Source organism: Clytia hemisphaerica, unplaced genomic scaffold, assembly GCF_902728285.1.
Source record: "Clytia hemisphaerica strain Z4C2 unplaced genomic scaffold, Clytia hemisphaerica genome assembly, whole genome shotgun sequence".
NCBI classification, from domain to species: Eukaryota; Metazoa; Cnidaria; class Hydrozoa; order Leptothecata; family Clytiidae; genus Clytia; species Clytia hemisphaerica.
In genome coordinates, this window is record NW_027104184.1 from 271,858 (window position 1) to 286,639 (window position 14,782).

At 36.3% G+C, this 14,782-nt stretch overlaps 2 protein-coding genes across 2 annotated transcripts; both read right to left on the reverse strand.

Moving 5' to 3' along the window:
- Positions 1-486: 486 nt before the first annotated feature.
- On the reverse strand, positions 487-12,959 carry LOC136814776 (ubiquitin carboxyl-terminal hydrolase 19-like). Its single transcript, XM_067071198.1, has 11 exons — positions 12,870-12,959; positions 12,543-12,640; positions 12,272-12,346; positions 11,123-11,583; positions 10,441-10,574; positions 9,801-9,893; positions 4,388-4,546; positions 2,886-3,916; positions 2,449-2,595; positions 1,952-2,115; positions 487-1,584 (listed from the first exon to the last, which is right to left on the reverse strand). Exons 1-11 carry the CDS (start codon positions 12,921-12,923, stop codon positions 833-835), a joined length of 3,168 nt encoding a protein of 1,055 aa, XP_066927299.1. The 5' UTR covers positions 12,924-12,959; the 3' UTR covers positions 487-832.
- Positions 5,979-7,660, reverse strand: LOC136814777 (galanin receptor 2a-like). The gene has a single exon (XM_067071199.1). The coding sequence runs from the start codon at positions 7,441-7,443 to the stop codon at positions 6,298-6,300; it is 1,146 nt and encodes a 381-aa protein (XP_066927300.1). The 5' UTR covers positions 7,444-7,660; the 3' UTR covers positions 5,979-6,297.
- Positions 12,960-14,782: the final 1,823 nt, after the last annotated feature.

Sequence of the window (14,782 nt, forward strand, 5' to 3'; positions counted from 1 at the left end):
CTTTGAATAAAGCGACGAAATACCAGTGAAATACCAACTTGAATTTATGATAGAAAATCTCATAAAAGCAGATACGAAATGGTAGATACGTAAAATAGGCAGGCTGACAGACAGTTCGTGTTCCTACTTATTACTTGGCACTCGAGTAAGAAAAACATAAGAATACCAAGGTATATTAAAGATGAAGACAATTTGGAAAAATGTTAGTCTATTTTCGAAAACATGTTTTTTCTTTTATAAGCATATGCATACGAAGGCTCAGTTTTTGGTACCTAAATAATGACTCTATAATGCGAGCCTGATATACGGACAGACACTTGCTTATAAAAAAAACATGTATTTCTAGTGAGAGAGGAGACAATACTTGGGGTGTGGATGTTAGAGCCATTTATGACTGTAGAGAGAAACCGCATTTGCTCCCATCGTATACGAAACTCGTCCTCGTTTAGACTATGCCAAAGGCTAGTTTGCAAATATAAATATCATAAAAGAAAAGTAGATAATAAAGATTTCCGAACATCGAAGCGAATTCATTGGCAGAATATAAAAAATCTTGAAGGAAAATGCATATAATTAAAATTTGTAAATTTTACTTAAAAAAGTTTCTCTCTCTCTTGTTAAAGTTGAAAAATTTTCAGATACAAAAAAACTGCTCTCCATTTTAGAAATCATAAACCAAAAAAACCAATGAAGAATAGAGAGAGAAAAATGAAATTTCGACGGAACGGTGTCGCAAAACAAGGGCGTTGGTATTGACCAGGGTGTAATTTCTCAATTTAATCAAGCGATTCTATCCGAGTTGAATGCAATAGAATGACAACAAAATCATATCTTAATCCAAATCATTTTCGTTCAAACTCGCCACGTCAACAGCACATGCACCCAGGATTACGTCATCTTTATCAACTATACTTTCCGTTACGTCATTCTTATCAATGACGTCATTTTTCAGAGTCCCTGGTTCGATGACGTCATTTTTCGTTGTCGCCGTCGATTCGAAAACCGTATCGTCTTTTGCATTTTCGTCATTATCGTTTAAAGTTAAAGTGTCAAAATTTTCCTCCAGACTTCCTTCAGAGGAGCCTGAGGCGAGTTTACTTGTTTCCAGGGTAACGTTATTGGCTGCTAAGGCAACATTAGGGAGAGAAGTCGAAGTAAGGTTACTACTTTGCGTGGCATACTCTTTCTTACGCGTGCTATTATCATTTGGAATAGCACTGGTGCATCTTCGAGTTGAAACCGGTGAAGAATAATTGTTATCCGAATCGGAACCTTTTCGCCCGTCACTCGGGTTTTCGACACTTAAGCTACGTTTCATGTTAACACCGAGAGTGTATTCGGAGGCACTCTTACGGTCTTGTTTCGATGAAGTAGAGTCTATAGCATGTTTTCGTTTCGTAACTGACGACGAGGATGATGATGAATTCTCCTGCGATCCTGATACGTTCGATAGCGAACTAAAGCGGTCTAGTCTGACCGCGTTGTGTGCCCCGCGGACGCGATACATTAGCACGTAAGCATCTTGTGAAACAACTTTTTCGCTTTTGATCTTCATCACGCTATCGTCGTCGAAATACCGCCATCCTGTAAAACCAAAACCAAAACATTGTTAAAAAGTTTTCAGTCCTTTATGTGCGAATTGAATCGTCCACGGTAGTTGAGGATAAAACTTGAAATTGATCCATAGGCAGAAGGATAGTATTTAAATTCTTTTAATTTTTTTTTCATACATTGAGCTGAAACCCACAAGGAACGAATAAATGGAAATGCGTCGAATGGGAAATGAAAACGTGTCCAAGTTTCGGAGAGTCATCTCAACTCGAATTGAGTTTTCATAACTCGAACATCAGTAAAGGAGAGTAAGCAGCAAGACACGAGACATTTAAATTGTTGTCAAATTTTCGTTAAGGAGTGATTTAAGGTATAGAGAATGGTTAGTGGTCACACTTACCAACTTCTTCTTGATCGAGTTGGTTAATCAATCTGACCATACAAGTGTAATGTCCCATCCTCATGTTTCCACGATGAGTGATCACACCACATAAATCGTACACTAATGAATGATCCATCTTGTTGCGCGTCTCCTTGGCAACGTAAGGTGTCAAGTCCAACCCACTAGAATGGAGATAAGAACGTTTACAAATGAATTTGTTTTTTAGACACGAAGGTTTGAAACTAAAGTTTGTGCCAACAACAGTGTGTAGTTATGCCTCTCTTCGTTATCTTTTCAACGGTAACAGATCTTTGTATCGCACGACTAACGGCTAGAATAACAGGAACAAAAACAAAAAACTAAGAACATTCACGGATCTTCAAAATTAATGATACAAAATTGACCAAGTCTTTCATCAAGTGGACAAAGAAGATATTAGATCTAGATTAACGCAGAACTAAATAGAGAGAAGTTTTCACATGTAATACCGTATTACCGATAGCCAAGATACTTACTTCAAAGGGTATGATACAGCCCTATGGATTTTCTGTCCATGATCACCGTATGTGAAACGTTTGAGATGTAGCAAAAGCAAGAGGGGTGGAGAGCTGATCGCCATCTCTTTCTTCGCTGATTGCGGTGTCGCACATTTCGGGCATTTCCTGTATGTAAAGATGGGTGGGAAGTGTAAGCGGTTAGTTTTCATTCACAACATTTATCAAGGCATTGAAGTTTCTGTGTTGCGTTAATTGGCTGGGTATTTCTCTCCCAAAAAGGCTCTTTGTAAAAAACAACAAAAACTTGAGTAGTTTTGTGCTACCAATAGGCTTCTCCGTAGTAGTTTTCATATCGAGTAGATGTGATAAAAAGTCATTGGGTAAAAGGAGAATTTCTAAAAGTAATTTTAGTCAAACTGTAGAAACTGAGGGCTGACAAGCTACCGGGGTCTTACCATGATTCTCGTTCGTCTAGTCGTTCTGGTTCCATAAACAATTTCAGCGAATCATAGAGCGAGCATTGATCTTGGGGAGAGGTCACTCCGAAACATTCAGCCCCAATCTCCTCGTGGATGGGCATTTTGCGCGTGCTAATCTCCTCCCCATTCTTCTCGTCACACTCAACGGAGTTTTGCCATTCCATGATCAAGCAAGCCGATTTAGAGATCTGTTCAGTGGTGAAAGTCTCTGGATCGAGCTCCGTGGCACTTTCCTCATTGTTAACATTCATTTTAGAAGATGCCTTGATCAGGAATTTCAAATTAGACGATGTTTGTGCAGGCTTGATTTTGTTTTCTGCGCTTTCGTTTCCCTTATTTTCGCTGTTCTGTTCACTGTTTGATTCTGCAGGTTCCGTCGCGTTAACTTGGATCGCTTCCGTCGTAAATTTCGCACGTTCTCGTAAAACCTCTTCTAGCCTCTCATAAGTGGTGTCTTTCTTTACGGTCACGAAGAAAGACAAACCCACAATGCTTTTCAGTTCTTTTGTGCATACTTTGGAATGGAAGGACCAGTGTTTAGTTTGGCAGTCACGTGAACAGTAAGAAGCGACCATGCACCGCGTGCAACGTTTCAATTTCCCTTGAATCTCGTCTTGCGTTTTCAGACAATTATCACATCGCATCACGTTTCGCGCGTGTGAGAGGTGCTGAAAAACCGGTACCGAGATGACGTCATTTTCGTCTTTAGCCGACAGTTCAGCGGCGACAATAAATTTTTGTTTGGCGAACGGGGTCAGAGACGATTGTAGGTTAAAGCAGACGTCTGTGACACCGGAAAATAGGGCTATCAAGTGGTGAGGTACTTTGACAGTGGTTTGAAGCATGTTCACTAAGTGCCATAGTTTGGCGTTGGACGTGGAAACTTGAAGTTTGGTGAGCATCGGTGGAGATGTGATATCACGTGTAAAGAATACCACTTGTAAGGTTTGCTTGGATGAAGGGATTGGTAACGAGATTTGTGCGCATGGGTCGTAGGAGTAGGAAACCTGTGGGCGAAAATACATATTAGAATCAATACACAGGCTGCAAAATTAAAGTCTGAAGACAAATCGCACTTTTACTCGAAATTTCTATGTGCTTGTTGCATGACATTTATTTCTGATTGGTTCAAATTTATTGATACTAATAAAGTTATCAGCTGTAAGTTGTAAAGCAAGTAACATGGGAATAAAATCACGTGAACTTTTTCGAGTAATCACATATTTTGACTACATTGATATAATTTTGCAACCCGTGTATTACAACTTCATGACAAACGTGTCGAGAAAATGATTTGAAGAAGTTTGATCTATTTTAGGCTTTGATAAAAGTCATGGAAAAAATTATGTACAAAATGGACGAGAGCTAGAAATGGAGAATGTGCAGTCTATTTGCTAATGGTTCGCAGATCCACCAAGGCTGTACATCCAGTAGTATAGTACTGTTTCAGTTTCCTATGGATTTTAAACTAAATTTACCTTTCGACAAGAATCACAAGTGACTTTCGACATGAGTTGTCCGTGGAACATTTTAACGATGAACGAATTGTTCCGTTTGGTGTGCGAGTTCCAGGCTGTTTCCGGTTTCTCATTTTCACTTCCTTCGTTCGGTTCGCCGCCACGTGGTTGGTTTAAATCCTATAATATGCGGGAAATGGAAAACAGTGGTTAAAACAAGCTACTTTTAGTAGGAGGTTAGATAAAATAAAGGCGGGCACATATTCTTTTACTACAACAACTTTATAGTAACTACACGAGGTTCAAAACGCTTAAAAGATAAATTCAACTTAAAAACAACCCTCAAACAATGTGTGTGAATGTTAATGCGGAAGTCTATTACTATTATGATGCGGGCTTTCGGATAAAAGAATACTAATTGTTTAAATGAAGCCTGTATGATGGGAGCATAATTAGCACCACTGGAAATGTTCCAAGAATATTTTCCAAAGAAATTCCACGCAATTAAAAAGTTACTTTGGTGTGCTACTCTTTTTTTGTCTTGACTCCAGTAAGATGTTGACCCTGACAATTTTTTGGTGATTTTGAGGTTTTATTGTTCATAAAAGGATCATAAAACATTTAATTCGTTCGCTTATTGGATTACAAAGGGACTGGGATTCTAAAGTATGTCGCAAAATCCATGGAGTCAATTTTAAGCAGGTTCTAGTGAACAGTGCAAGCTATTGTCACCTATAGTACACAACATCAAATATGGATGAAAGCTCGATTAACAACTAAGAAAAAATCCTAAGTCGTAGTCAATAAAACTGATTGTTATGGGTTGTGGTATGTTATTGTTATGCTTAATTGTAAGCATCATTATTTTGTAATAGCCCTTGCAATTAAGATGCTATAATTCAATACCCGCTTTTTCCTATATGCAAAGACCACCAAACAATTTTTAAGGCATGAAAAACAGCTATAAATAAACAAGAAATTGCAACAAATTGTGCTGTATGTAAAAATTAATTCAAAAGTTGATTAACTACTCTGTTTAGGTGGGTGGCTAGCAATTACGGAGTGTTTTTTCCGCAGCATTTAAGAATATGATGGAAAATATTTGAGGGTAGTTTAACACAGCAGCACGACACTAACGACGTCAAACGCGTGTTTACCAGCCTGTGAATAGTTCACAGATTTTTCACTATATTTTTTACCGTACATAATTTGCACTCCGAGTAGTCTCGATTTCCAGACCATTATATATGGGTAACTCTGCCACAAAGCCGAAAAAGAGTAAGTCTGTTATAAAAAAAAACGCGCGAGAGAGTTTTTATAATTCTTCCTCTCTCTCTCTCTGGTGCGCGTCTCTCTTTTTAGTTTGAAATAATTTTAGTAGCATTTTAGTTTTAAATTAGTAGTCTAGGTCTAGAAAAAATTGTTCCTTTAAATTATTTCTAAAACCATTTGGGATCATCACTTTAATTTCTTGCACTACTTGAAAGGGAGTGCTCCTCAAAATCCATCTCAGATGATATAAACAGATCTAACGGAGTGCTACTTGGCGTGTGCTAAAGTTGTTTACTGTTTACAAAAAAGCAAAAAACAACAACAACAACTTATTGCTCTATCCTCGTAAGGAAATGATATATTTCAAAAGCATATGTCAAAACACATAACAGCAAGCAACAATATTTTAAATCCTACTTTCGATACGAAAGATTATATTTACATCAATATATAACTACAGATGTAAAATACATTAATATTTCTTGAATTATGAATCTCATCCTGTCGCCAGTCGCATTTGAAAGACACGCCAACCTAGATTTTAACATTATTAACATCCAGCAACCCAAGGAAGCATCTCAGAGACTTTTACCACATTTAAAACAGGTCTTGAAAAGTGCTTATTTCCAGAAACAACCATTGCACAGAAAACCTTCATTCTACGGGCTAGACAATTTACAAGATAGCCTGTTACCAGGCTTTGTATATCCTTGTCCATGATTCTCCTTGGTGGTCATATTATTTGTGGTCATATTATTTGTACATGGCGTTGTGCTCGTTCCGATCCGGTTACGATTCTGGAATCGCCGGAGCATCCCGACTATTGTGCGTCGGATATCTCGACTTCCGATAGTGTATAGATACGGATCAATAACAGTGTTTATAGAGGAGAAGATAATAGCGATACGCATCCAAGTCATAGCGCGGTACTCCCCAACGCAATCATCAAAAATGTCCGTCACTGTATACAAAGCCCAGTAAATGAAAAACGGTGTCCACGTGAATAAGAACGTAATGATTAACAAACCGAGTAGTTTCTCAGCTTTTTGTAAACGTAACCGACGGCTAACGTTCCCGTTCAAGATACTATTCTCCTTACGTTTCCATAAGATGACGGAGAAAGACAAAATTAAGAACAAGAGAGGTAGAAGGATAGACCATAATAGAGCAGCAATCCGGTACGCGAAAACGTGTCCGAATTTCCAATCACGTAAGCAGAGTCCCGTCAGCGCGTCATACCGGAACGAAATAGTTGACGGTAGAACCCAAGCCATCGATAGAAACCATACGATCAAATTATAACCAAATACCGACCGCTTACCCATTCTTAAGTGCTGCCTATGCGGAAAACGTATGGCCGCATAGCGATTGAAACTGATAGCGCATAATGTCAGTAAATAAGATCCGGCGCTTATGAAATAAACTCCGCCACCATCCGTGAAAAACCCGCACATAATGTTCAACGTGAACGCATTTCTGCCAAATATTCCAGTGTCAGGGACGAAACAAAATATGAATAAAGTAATGCATGATATAATGTGTCCCAGTGACATGTTTACTAGTAAAAGGTTCATGGGACTTGATAATTTCTTTTTGGAGGGTATCAAAACCAAAATAAAAGCGTTCGTTAAAAACCCCACAGTCAAAATGATTGAGCAGATGACAAGCATTGGGACGTTAGAGACGGCTTCATTGTACCCACGTCCAGCCTCTTGTATCTGTAGCAAGAAGATGGCAGTCGTTGATTGGTTATACTCTGAAATACCAGTCACCTTTTGTAAACACGTCAATTCTTCGAAATTCATTTTTGTTGCGTGCGTCAGATCAATACGGTTTCAAGTCTCATAATCTTCTTTATCAATGAAAAAGCGTGCATAAAATCTTGCTCTCTTGAAATCTGTAGGCTTCTTTGAGACCGCCGTCTTTACTCTTTGTGACCTCCAACTCAAACCAAAATTCTTGTTTTTCCTATTTACTTCATTTTCTACTATTGTACAGTTTGATGGCTTATGTATTTTATATCCTTTATCAATTACATAAGATTGAAGAAGAGATTACAGAGTATAAAACCGAAGAATTAACAAGAAGAGAAGAAAGAAAAACATCCTATCTATCAAACAACAAACCATATCAGAAAAAAACAATGGAATATATTCTCAATCAACATATAGATATCTAATGAGTATTAAATAACTCGCTATAATGAAAGATCCTTGTCCAAGATAAGTGTTCTATAGACCAGTACCAATAGATCGTTCTAATTGGACAGAATTTCTAAGGCTAACACAAATTTCATCTCCTCTCAACCATTTCCCCCTCTCAATGACATTGAATGAAGGATGAGAAAAAAAATAGAGATCTTAATTTAGTTTGTTTATCCGAAAACAAAGAGAGCTTGTCAAAATGCTTTTCTTCTCAATCGTGTTGTTACTATGACATTTGTTGATACATACCTCACAGATCGATTTACGGTTTTAATTGGCTCGATTATTAACCCATCAAATACCGATATCACATGAAATATAGTTAAGTTTTAATCAGCCATTCCATAAAGTAATAAGAAAAACAACAAGTTTTATTTTTTTAAATAATGCTGAAAATGAAAATAAAACTTGTTGATTTTTATATTACATAAAATATAATACCGCTTGAAAGTGAACACCCTCTCAAGATTTTTTTTCCCAAAAAACAGTCTCCACAGAACAGTCTTCATAACTCGAACAAATTTCCATCTCCCTTACATGTTCGAGTTATGGAGTTATACTGTACTACGAGATATAAAGAGCATAGGCGATGAAAACTTGATCCGCGACAAAATACAAGAGAGGGGAGACTACCTTCTTTTAAATTTGAATTCTTTTTCCAAGGCGATTATTGAACCCTCAAATGTGGCAGACGAATATAAAAGTCTGTTTAATATAAAATGCACTCTTTCTCTGATAGCATGTACAAACCACTCTTAAAGGAGATAGCAAAAAAATGGACTAGCAAACAAGAAGGAGGAAATCCTTTAGTAAACACCTCTAGAAAGTTAAGATGAAATACTTTCATTTTGCTGTAGACTTGTTCCGAGAAAAGATTTAGTTAAAACACTACTCAAAGCATTGCAGAACTTTAGGTGTTGAAGCGAATTTTTTTATCATCACAAAAACTGTTCAAAATATAGCAAAAAGTGTTGACGGGGGTGATAGGAGTGGAAATGGTACCAACGAGGGTAATTTGAAAACCCATTTCTCCATTGATTTCTTTCTTATTCGAAGGAGGAAAGGGGTAGATGGAATAAGCTGGGACCGGACTGGATTACATCGAAGCAAAGTTTTTCACTAGAATGTACTTTGACCTCTGTTTAGTATAAAGACGAGAATAACTATATGTGAAAGCAAATTTCAATGAAATGAACGTATGTGTGCAAAAGAGAAGGAGACTAATAGCACCACTCTGTTTTATAACATTAACAAGCAAAAAAATTTCGAACCATTTTTCATTCCAAAACTCGAATTCAGAAACATCGATAGGCTTGTAGGAGACAAAAAGGGGAAAATTGGCGAGTGGCTACAGAGAAGACTTATTCTTTTAAAAATGCGAAAATAAAAAAAACCTGTAATGCTTCTCACTCCTCGGTCAAAAAAAAAGTTAAAGAAGAAAAATTCATAATAATCTAATAATAATGTCGAATCTCTCTAATAATCTAATAATAATGCTGACTCTCTCTAATAATCTAATAATAATGTCGAATCTCTCTTTATACTACTTAACTTAAATCTAGCTCATTTCGAACTTAGACTTTTGATTTTAGACTTCTTAATTATTGAATAAAGCATATTTTATTTTATTATATTTTTTAAATTAATCAATATTTTTTCATTCATTTATTTTTTGTTCCATTAGCTAAAATAACTTGTAAAAAGTTCAAGCCAATAAAGAAATAGAAATATAGAAATAGAAATCTAGTTCGATCTTCAAGGGATCTAAGATTGTCTTTGAATTGGAGAAGGAAGCGAATAACAGAGAGTAATCTATATCTCTCTAGCTGAGGGGACCAATATTCAAGTCCGAATTACAAAAAGATTCCAATAATATTTGGCTTTTTTGCCTGTCAATAAACTATATTGGGCCGTGTTTATTCCAAAAACAGACAAGGAAGAAAAGAAAGAGAACAAACCTCGTGCAAGTTGTCAAGAAGCGACGAACAAAATTCTTGAGCATCGTGTTGTTGCCATCCCAAGAACAATGTACATCTTTTACCCATAATGCTCTGTAGACAAAAAATAGTGGAGAAAAGTTCAATTTTGGACATTGCAATACTTGTCTTGGGAGGGGCAAACACTTTGTTGTTCATAATTATTGATTCAGTATTCAATTTTGGACTAACTTTGGCTTCAGGCTGGTTTGTAAGGTAGTCTAAGATAGCCTAACCAGCTTCGTAAATCTGAGACTTAAAATAAAATCACAAAAATAGCACACTGCTATGCAAACGTCATAATTATTACTGACAACATTTGACCGAAATTCAATCCCACAATCCTTTTCATCTTGATTCGTAATGCGTGCAAGTTATTACTTTTAAATTGTCAATAAGCGTTGTTGATTAACAAAAGCAATTAATGCAAAGGATGATGAGATTAAAACTCGGACAACAGTAATTTTGATGTCTATTTTTAGAATCACTACGGTATGCTATTGTAGCGTTGCAATGCATTGTGTTGTAATATTTTAATAGAGAAGCCTGTATGAATACCCAGACCTGATTCCTGGATCTTCTGACAACATTTATAATCTACAAATTGACAAAGTTAAGTCACCTTTAGCTCTGATGGTTTGAATGCATTACGTCTATAAGACCACAATATTTTGACCACATCAGCAAAAGCTTTGACAACTTTTCCTCCAGAACATAAAGGGTTATTTGTATTGATGTCTTTGATATACTGGTCACCTAAAGAAAAGAAGAGATTTCTGCTTTCAGAAAAAACCTTGCTGAACCTGTCCAGTCATTGAGTTTGAAGCCCTGAAGGGGCAAGGGATGAAACTCTTGAATGGGAAATGAACCCACCGATTTCCCATCCAAAACACATTGTACTAAAAAATAATTGAAATCAGGCTTGAGGCACCTCTCACTTTACACATTTTTTAAATAATTTTTCTCAAAGACTATAGAGCTCTGAATTATCTTTACAATGTACATAATTTGTCAGAATTGAAGTATTGGTTAATATAATTCACCACCTCTAGGTAACCTGAAATTACCTAGTATAACACTGATTTTATGATGGAAAAGCCAAGTCATACCCCCAATAAATAGTAGACAGTAACTAGTAAACAGAGCAAGAGTAACAACTGTCATCGGGTAAGATTTTTGTAATGTAACTCAACCACTAGCAGCTCCAGTGAAATTGTTTTCAGTGTAATAAAAGGGATGATTCGTGGCTTTTCACAGATTTTTAGGACATACTGTTAAGAATTGTCAAATAAAAGAAGACTAACTTTTCAAGTAATCACGCAATTCTTGAATGTTGGCCAGTAACTGAATAACAACATTCATATAGCAATTATTGGCGTAATTCTCCAACCCGGTCAATCCTAAATTACTCTCCACCTGCGATTGACTGACAGTCTTTTGGATGTTTCTTTTATCAACAGCAGAAGCCTTGGAAGAGCCAGGGAGATTGGTATCAACTTTTGTCTCTGCTTCTTGTTTAGTTTCTGACTCATTGCCTTTTTTGCTCAACGGTGTTGATTTGCCACCTAACAGTTGTTGACCCTTCTTTTGTCCTTTTGAAGGTTGTTTTTTACTAGGGGAAGGTGTGTCGTCGTGCTTCTTCTTGGTCTGAAGGCTTGGTTGACATTCCAAACTCTCCCATTTCTTTTCAATAGTTTTCTTTAGTAACAGTTCAATGTAAGGTTCTTTGACATGAAACTTGCTATCTTTGGTATCTATCTCATACCTATATACAACAACAAAAAAAGGATTTTAATCTTAGGTTACTTTATTCTGTATAGCATTCCTAATTATTCGCTCTTCTCGAGTCAGTAAAAATATTTATAACATGATAATCAAGGAGTTAGTTGCATATAGAACTATTCATGTTCTAGCCAGGATTACACTGTGATTGTAAGAGAATGATTTCTTTATGCAACTGTTTTAATAATAAAACTTTGATTTATTGATCCTGATACTACCCTATAGGTGGGGCATTCCATCCATTAAAGACTCATACTAAGATCTAGAATAATCTCTCTGCTAAGTGTCTGGCAATCAGGATACGAAAAAGAACAAGCAGAGAAATACAGAGAAAAAAGTGGTTACTATGATTATATGCAGTGTACTCTGTACCAGAGTGTATCTCGCGTTTATCACTTCGGAGTACACTCTGTATGCATTGTCTGTTTGATAAAAAAGTTTCCTGCACAAAGACCTCTGCACTGAAGTATGATTTACAAAAAGCAACACTTCTCTCATTGTCTCCCCTCTTTCACCAACACTCCATCGCAGCAGTTGGTTTGAAAATCTCAACTGAGAAGACAACGACAACGGCCTCTACGGCAATGAATTTTGTAATTAGCTGTAGATAATGGGTCTGTGTACAGACAATATGCAGTGAGGCGAAATAACAAAACTGAAATGAACAATACCTGGTATTGAGAACATAGATGAATCGTTTGTTATGTTTCTTGTTGACGCCATGCTCCTTCAAAAACTTCGGTTGTCTAAAAGAATGGACAGAAAATGATCACAAAGAAATATTCAAAAAATTTTATGGTAGATAATAATGACATAATGACTTTGAAATAAAACACAAAGCGTATCTAAAAAATTTTCATATTAGATCTAAAAATGCAGATCATTTTCAAGGTCAATATGCAAACACTTGTGTGTGATGATTAGCATTTGATACTGCCATACCTAGTGTAGAATGATAGAGTGACACTTGTTTCATCAAAGACAATATCTAGGTCATCAACTTCTTTGACGTAAATGTGAACATTGATTAAATTGCTTCCCTAAAAATTAAAAAAATATGGAAAAAGTTGCTGATTTAAAAAAATTACAAATTAAAAGGCTATTTCACTATACATAAATTGCCCACCCAGCTACAAAAATGAGTCTCACGCAGTCTTTAAGTTTGACTTAAATGGATAAAAGTTTTGGCGCAAAGATTGTTTAGAAATTTGTTTGTATATGAAAGAAAAACTTTAATATTTTGTGTTACTGTTAGCAATATTGTGTTACCTGATTGTACCAATCCTTTCTGATTTGATTCAGGATAACTGAATCATTTGACATTTTCCTTTAAATATTCAGCTAGTTCTCACTCTTTCATCTAAATTTAAGCAAAGGGAAATATTATGCAGCCTAGTAAATTATTGACGAGAAATACTAATACCCAAATTTGCAAAATACAGATGAAAAAACAGCACATAGATCCTATATCAGAGCAGCTACGTACCCCCAAATGAACAAGTAACCCCATAAACTTACTAAATTTCATGTGCCTCTGCTGAAACCTTGGGGGAGGGCTGAAACCATGAGTCTTGTCATGTAAAAAGACCGAGACTTAAGTAAATACACAGTTAATATTTCTTAAAAAGCAGTGAAATTTTAGATTTTCGGATACTTTTCCAATTTCAAAAAAGAACTTTGATGGGTAATTTTTATTTTGTGCAATCAAGTCATAGCTGTAAAGGCTTTAAAATGTAACCATATTTTTTATTGGGGGGGGGGGTATTTTCCAACACCCCATGTCACTTTTTTGCTAATAGCTCACTGAAAAATTTTTTTGGCACTCTGAAACTTTGAGTTTTAATATAATCTTAGACTAAATTTTACTATCATACACCCACTAGATCAGGTTTTATGATATTTTTGTGCAGACCTGTCATAAAATCTAGCTAAAACACAGTAAAATCCTAAAATGAGCACTGATGAGCATAACTTTTGATACAGTTATCCATTCAAATTTAAAATTTTGACAGGTTTTAGGTATCAATAAGATGTCTCAGAAAAAGTTTTAATCTTATAGTTATAGGTATGTTAAAAACCGGTCAATATGTTAAAGATATTATTTTTGATTTGTTTTTTGATTTCAAGCCAACATCTCAGAAACTGTCGAACATGCTAACCGCACTGGCTCAACTTCAGTATCTTTGAAATCATTCGTAGGCCCAATTGTAAACTTAATGGCTTAAGAAAAATTATAGCATTTTGGGTTTTAGCCTCGTTTTGGCGAAAAACTCGTCCCCAGGCCCCAAAAATCAAAATTTTGAAAAAATGAAAAAAACACCCCCAGGGATTTGCCCAAGGATCAAGTGTGCAAAATTTCAGCCCAATCGGACCATTTTTGAAGTCTCCAGCCTGCCCCAAAGTTTTAGCCTCGTTTTGGCGAAAAACTCGTCCCCAGGCCCCAAAAATCAAAATTTTGAAAAAATGAAAAAAAAAACCCCAGGGATTTGCCCAAGGTTCAAGTGTGCAAATTTTCAGCCCAATCGGACCATTTTTGAAGTCTCCAGCCTGCCCCAAAGTTTTAGCCTCGTTTTGGCGAAAAACTCATCCCTAGGCCCCAAAAATTAAAATTTTGAAAAAATGAAAAAACACCCCCAGGGATTTGCCCAAGGATCAAGTGTGCAAAATTTCAGCCAAATCGGACCATTTTTGAAGTCTCCAGCCTGCCCAAAGTTCGAGCCTCGTTTTGGCGAAAAACTCGTCCCCAGGCCCCAAAAATTGAAATTTTGAAAAAATGAAAAAAAAAACCCACAGGGATTTGCCCAAGGATCAAGTGTGCAAAATTTCAGCTCAATCGGACCATTTTTTAAGTCTCCAGCCTGCCCCAAAGTTTTGGTGACAGACACACACACACACAGAGAGTCTAGGTAATGTTCTAGTTGGTGATGTGGGGAGTTGGTAAAACTTTACGGCGACCGAAAATTTTCTAATTTAAACTAATGTAGCCCAAAAGTACAAATTTCAAATTAGCCAGTACCAAACATATTATTGACTTTAAGATCATAAAAATGGTAAGGTGCTGGCTAGCAAAGCCAAAATACTTAGTACTGTTATGTCATTGTCATAATGCTGACAACATGACACGTTCTTGTCAAAATATTGACAAAATCTTTAAATACAATGATTGTTAAACAAATTCCCCA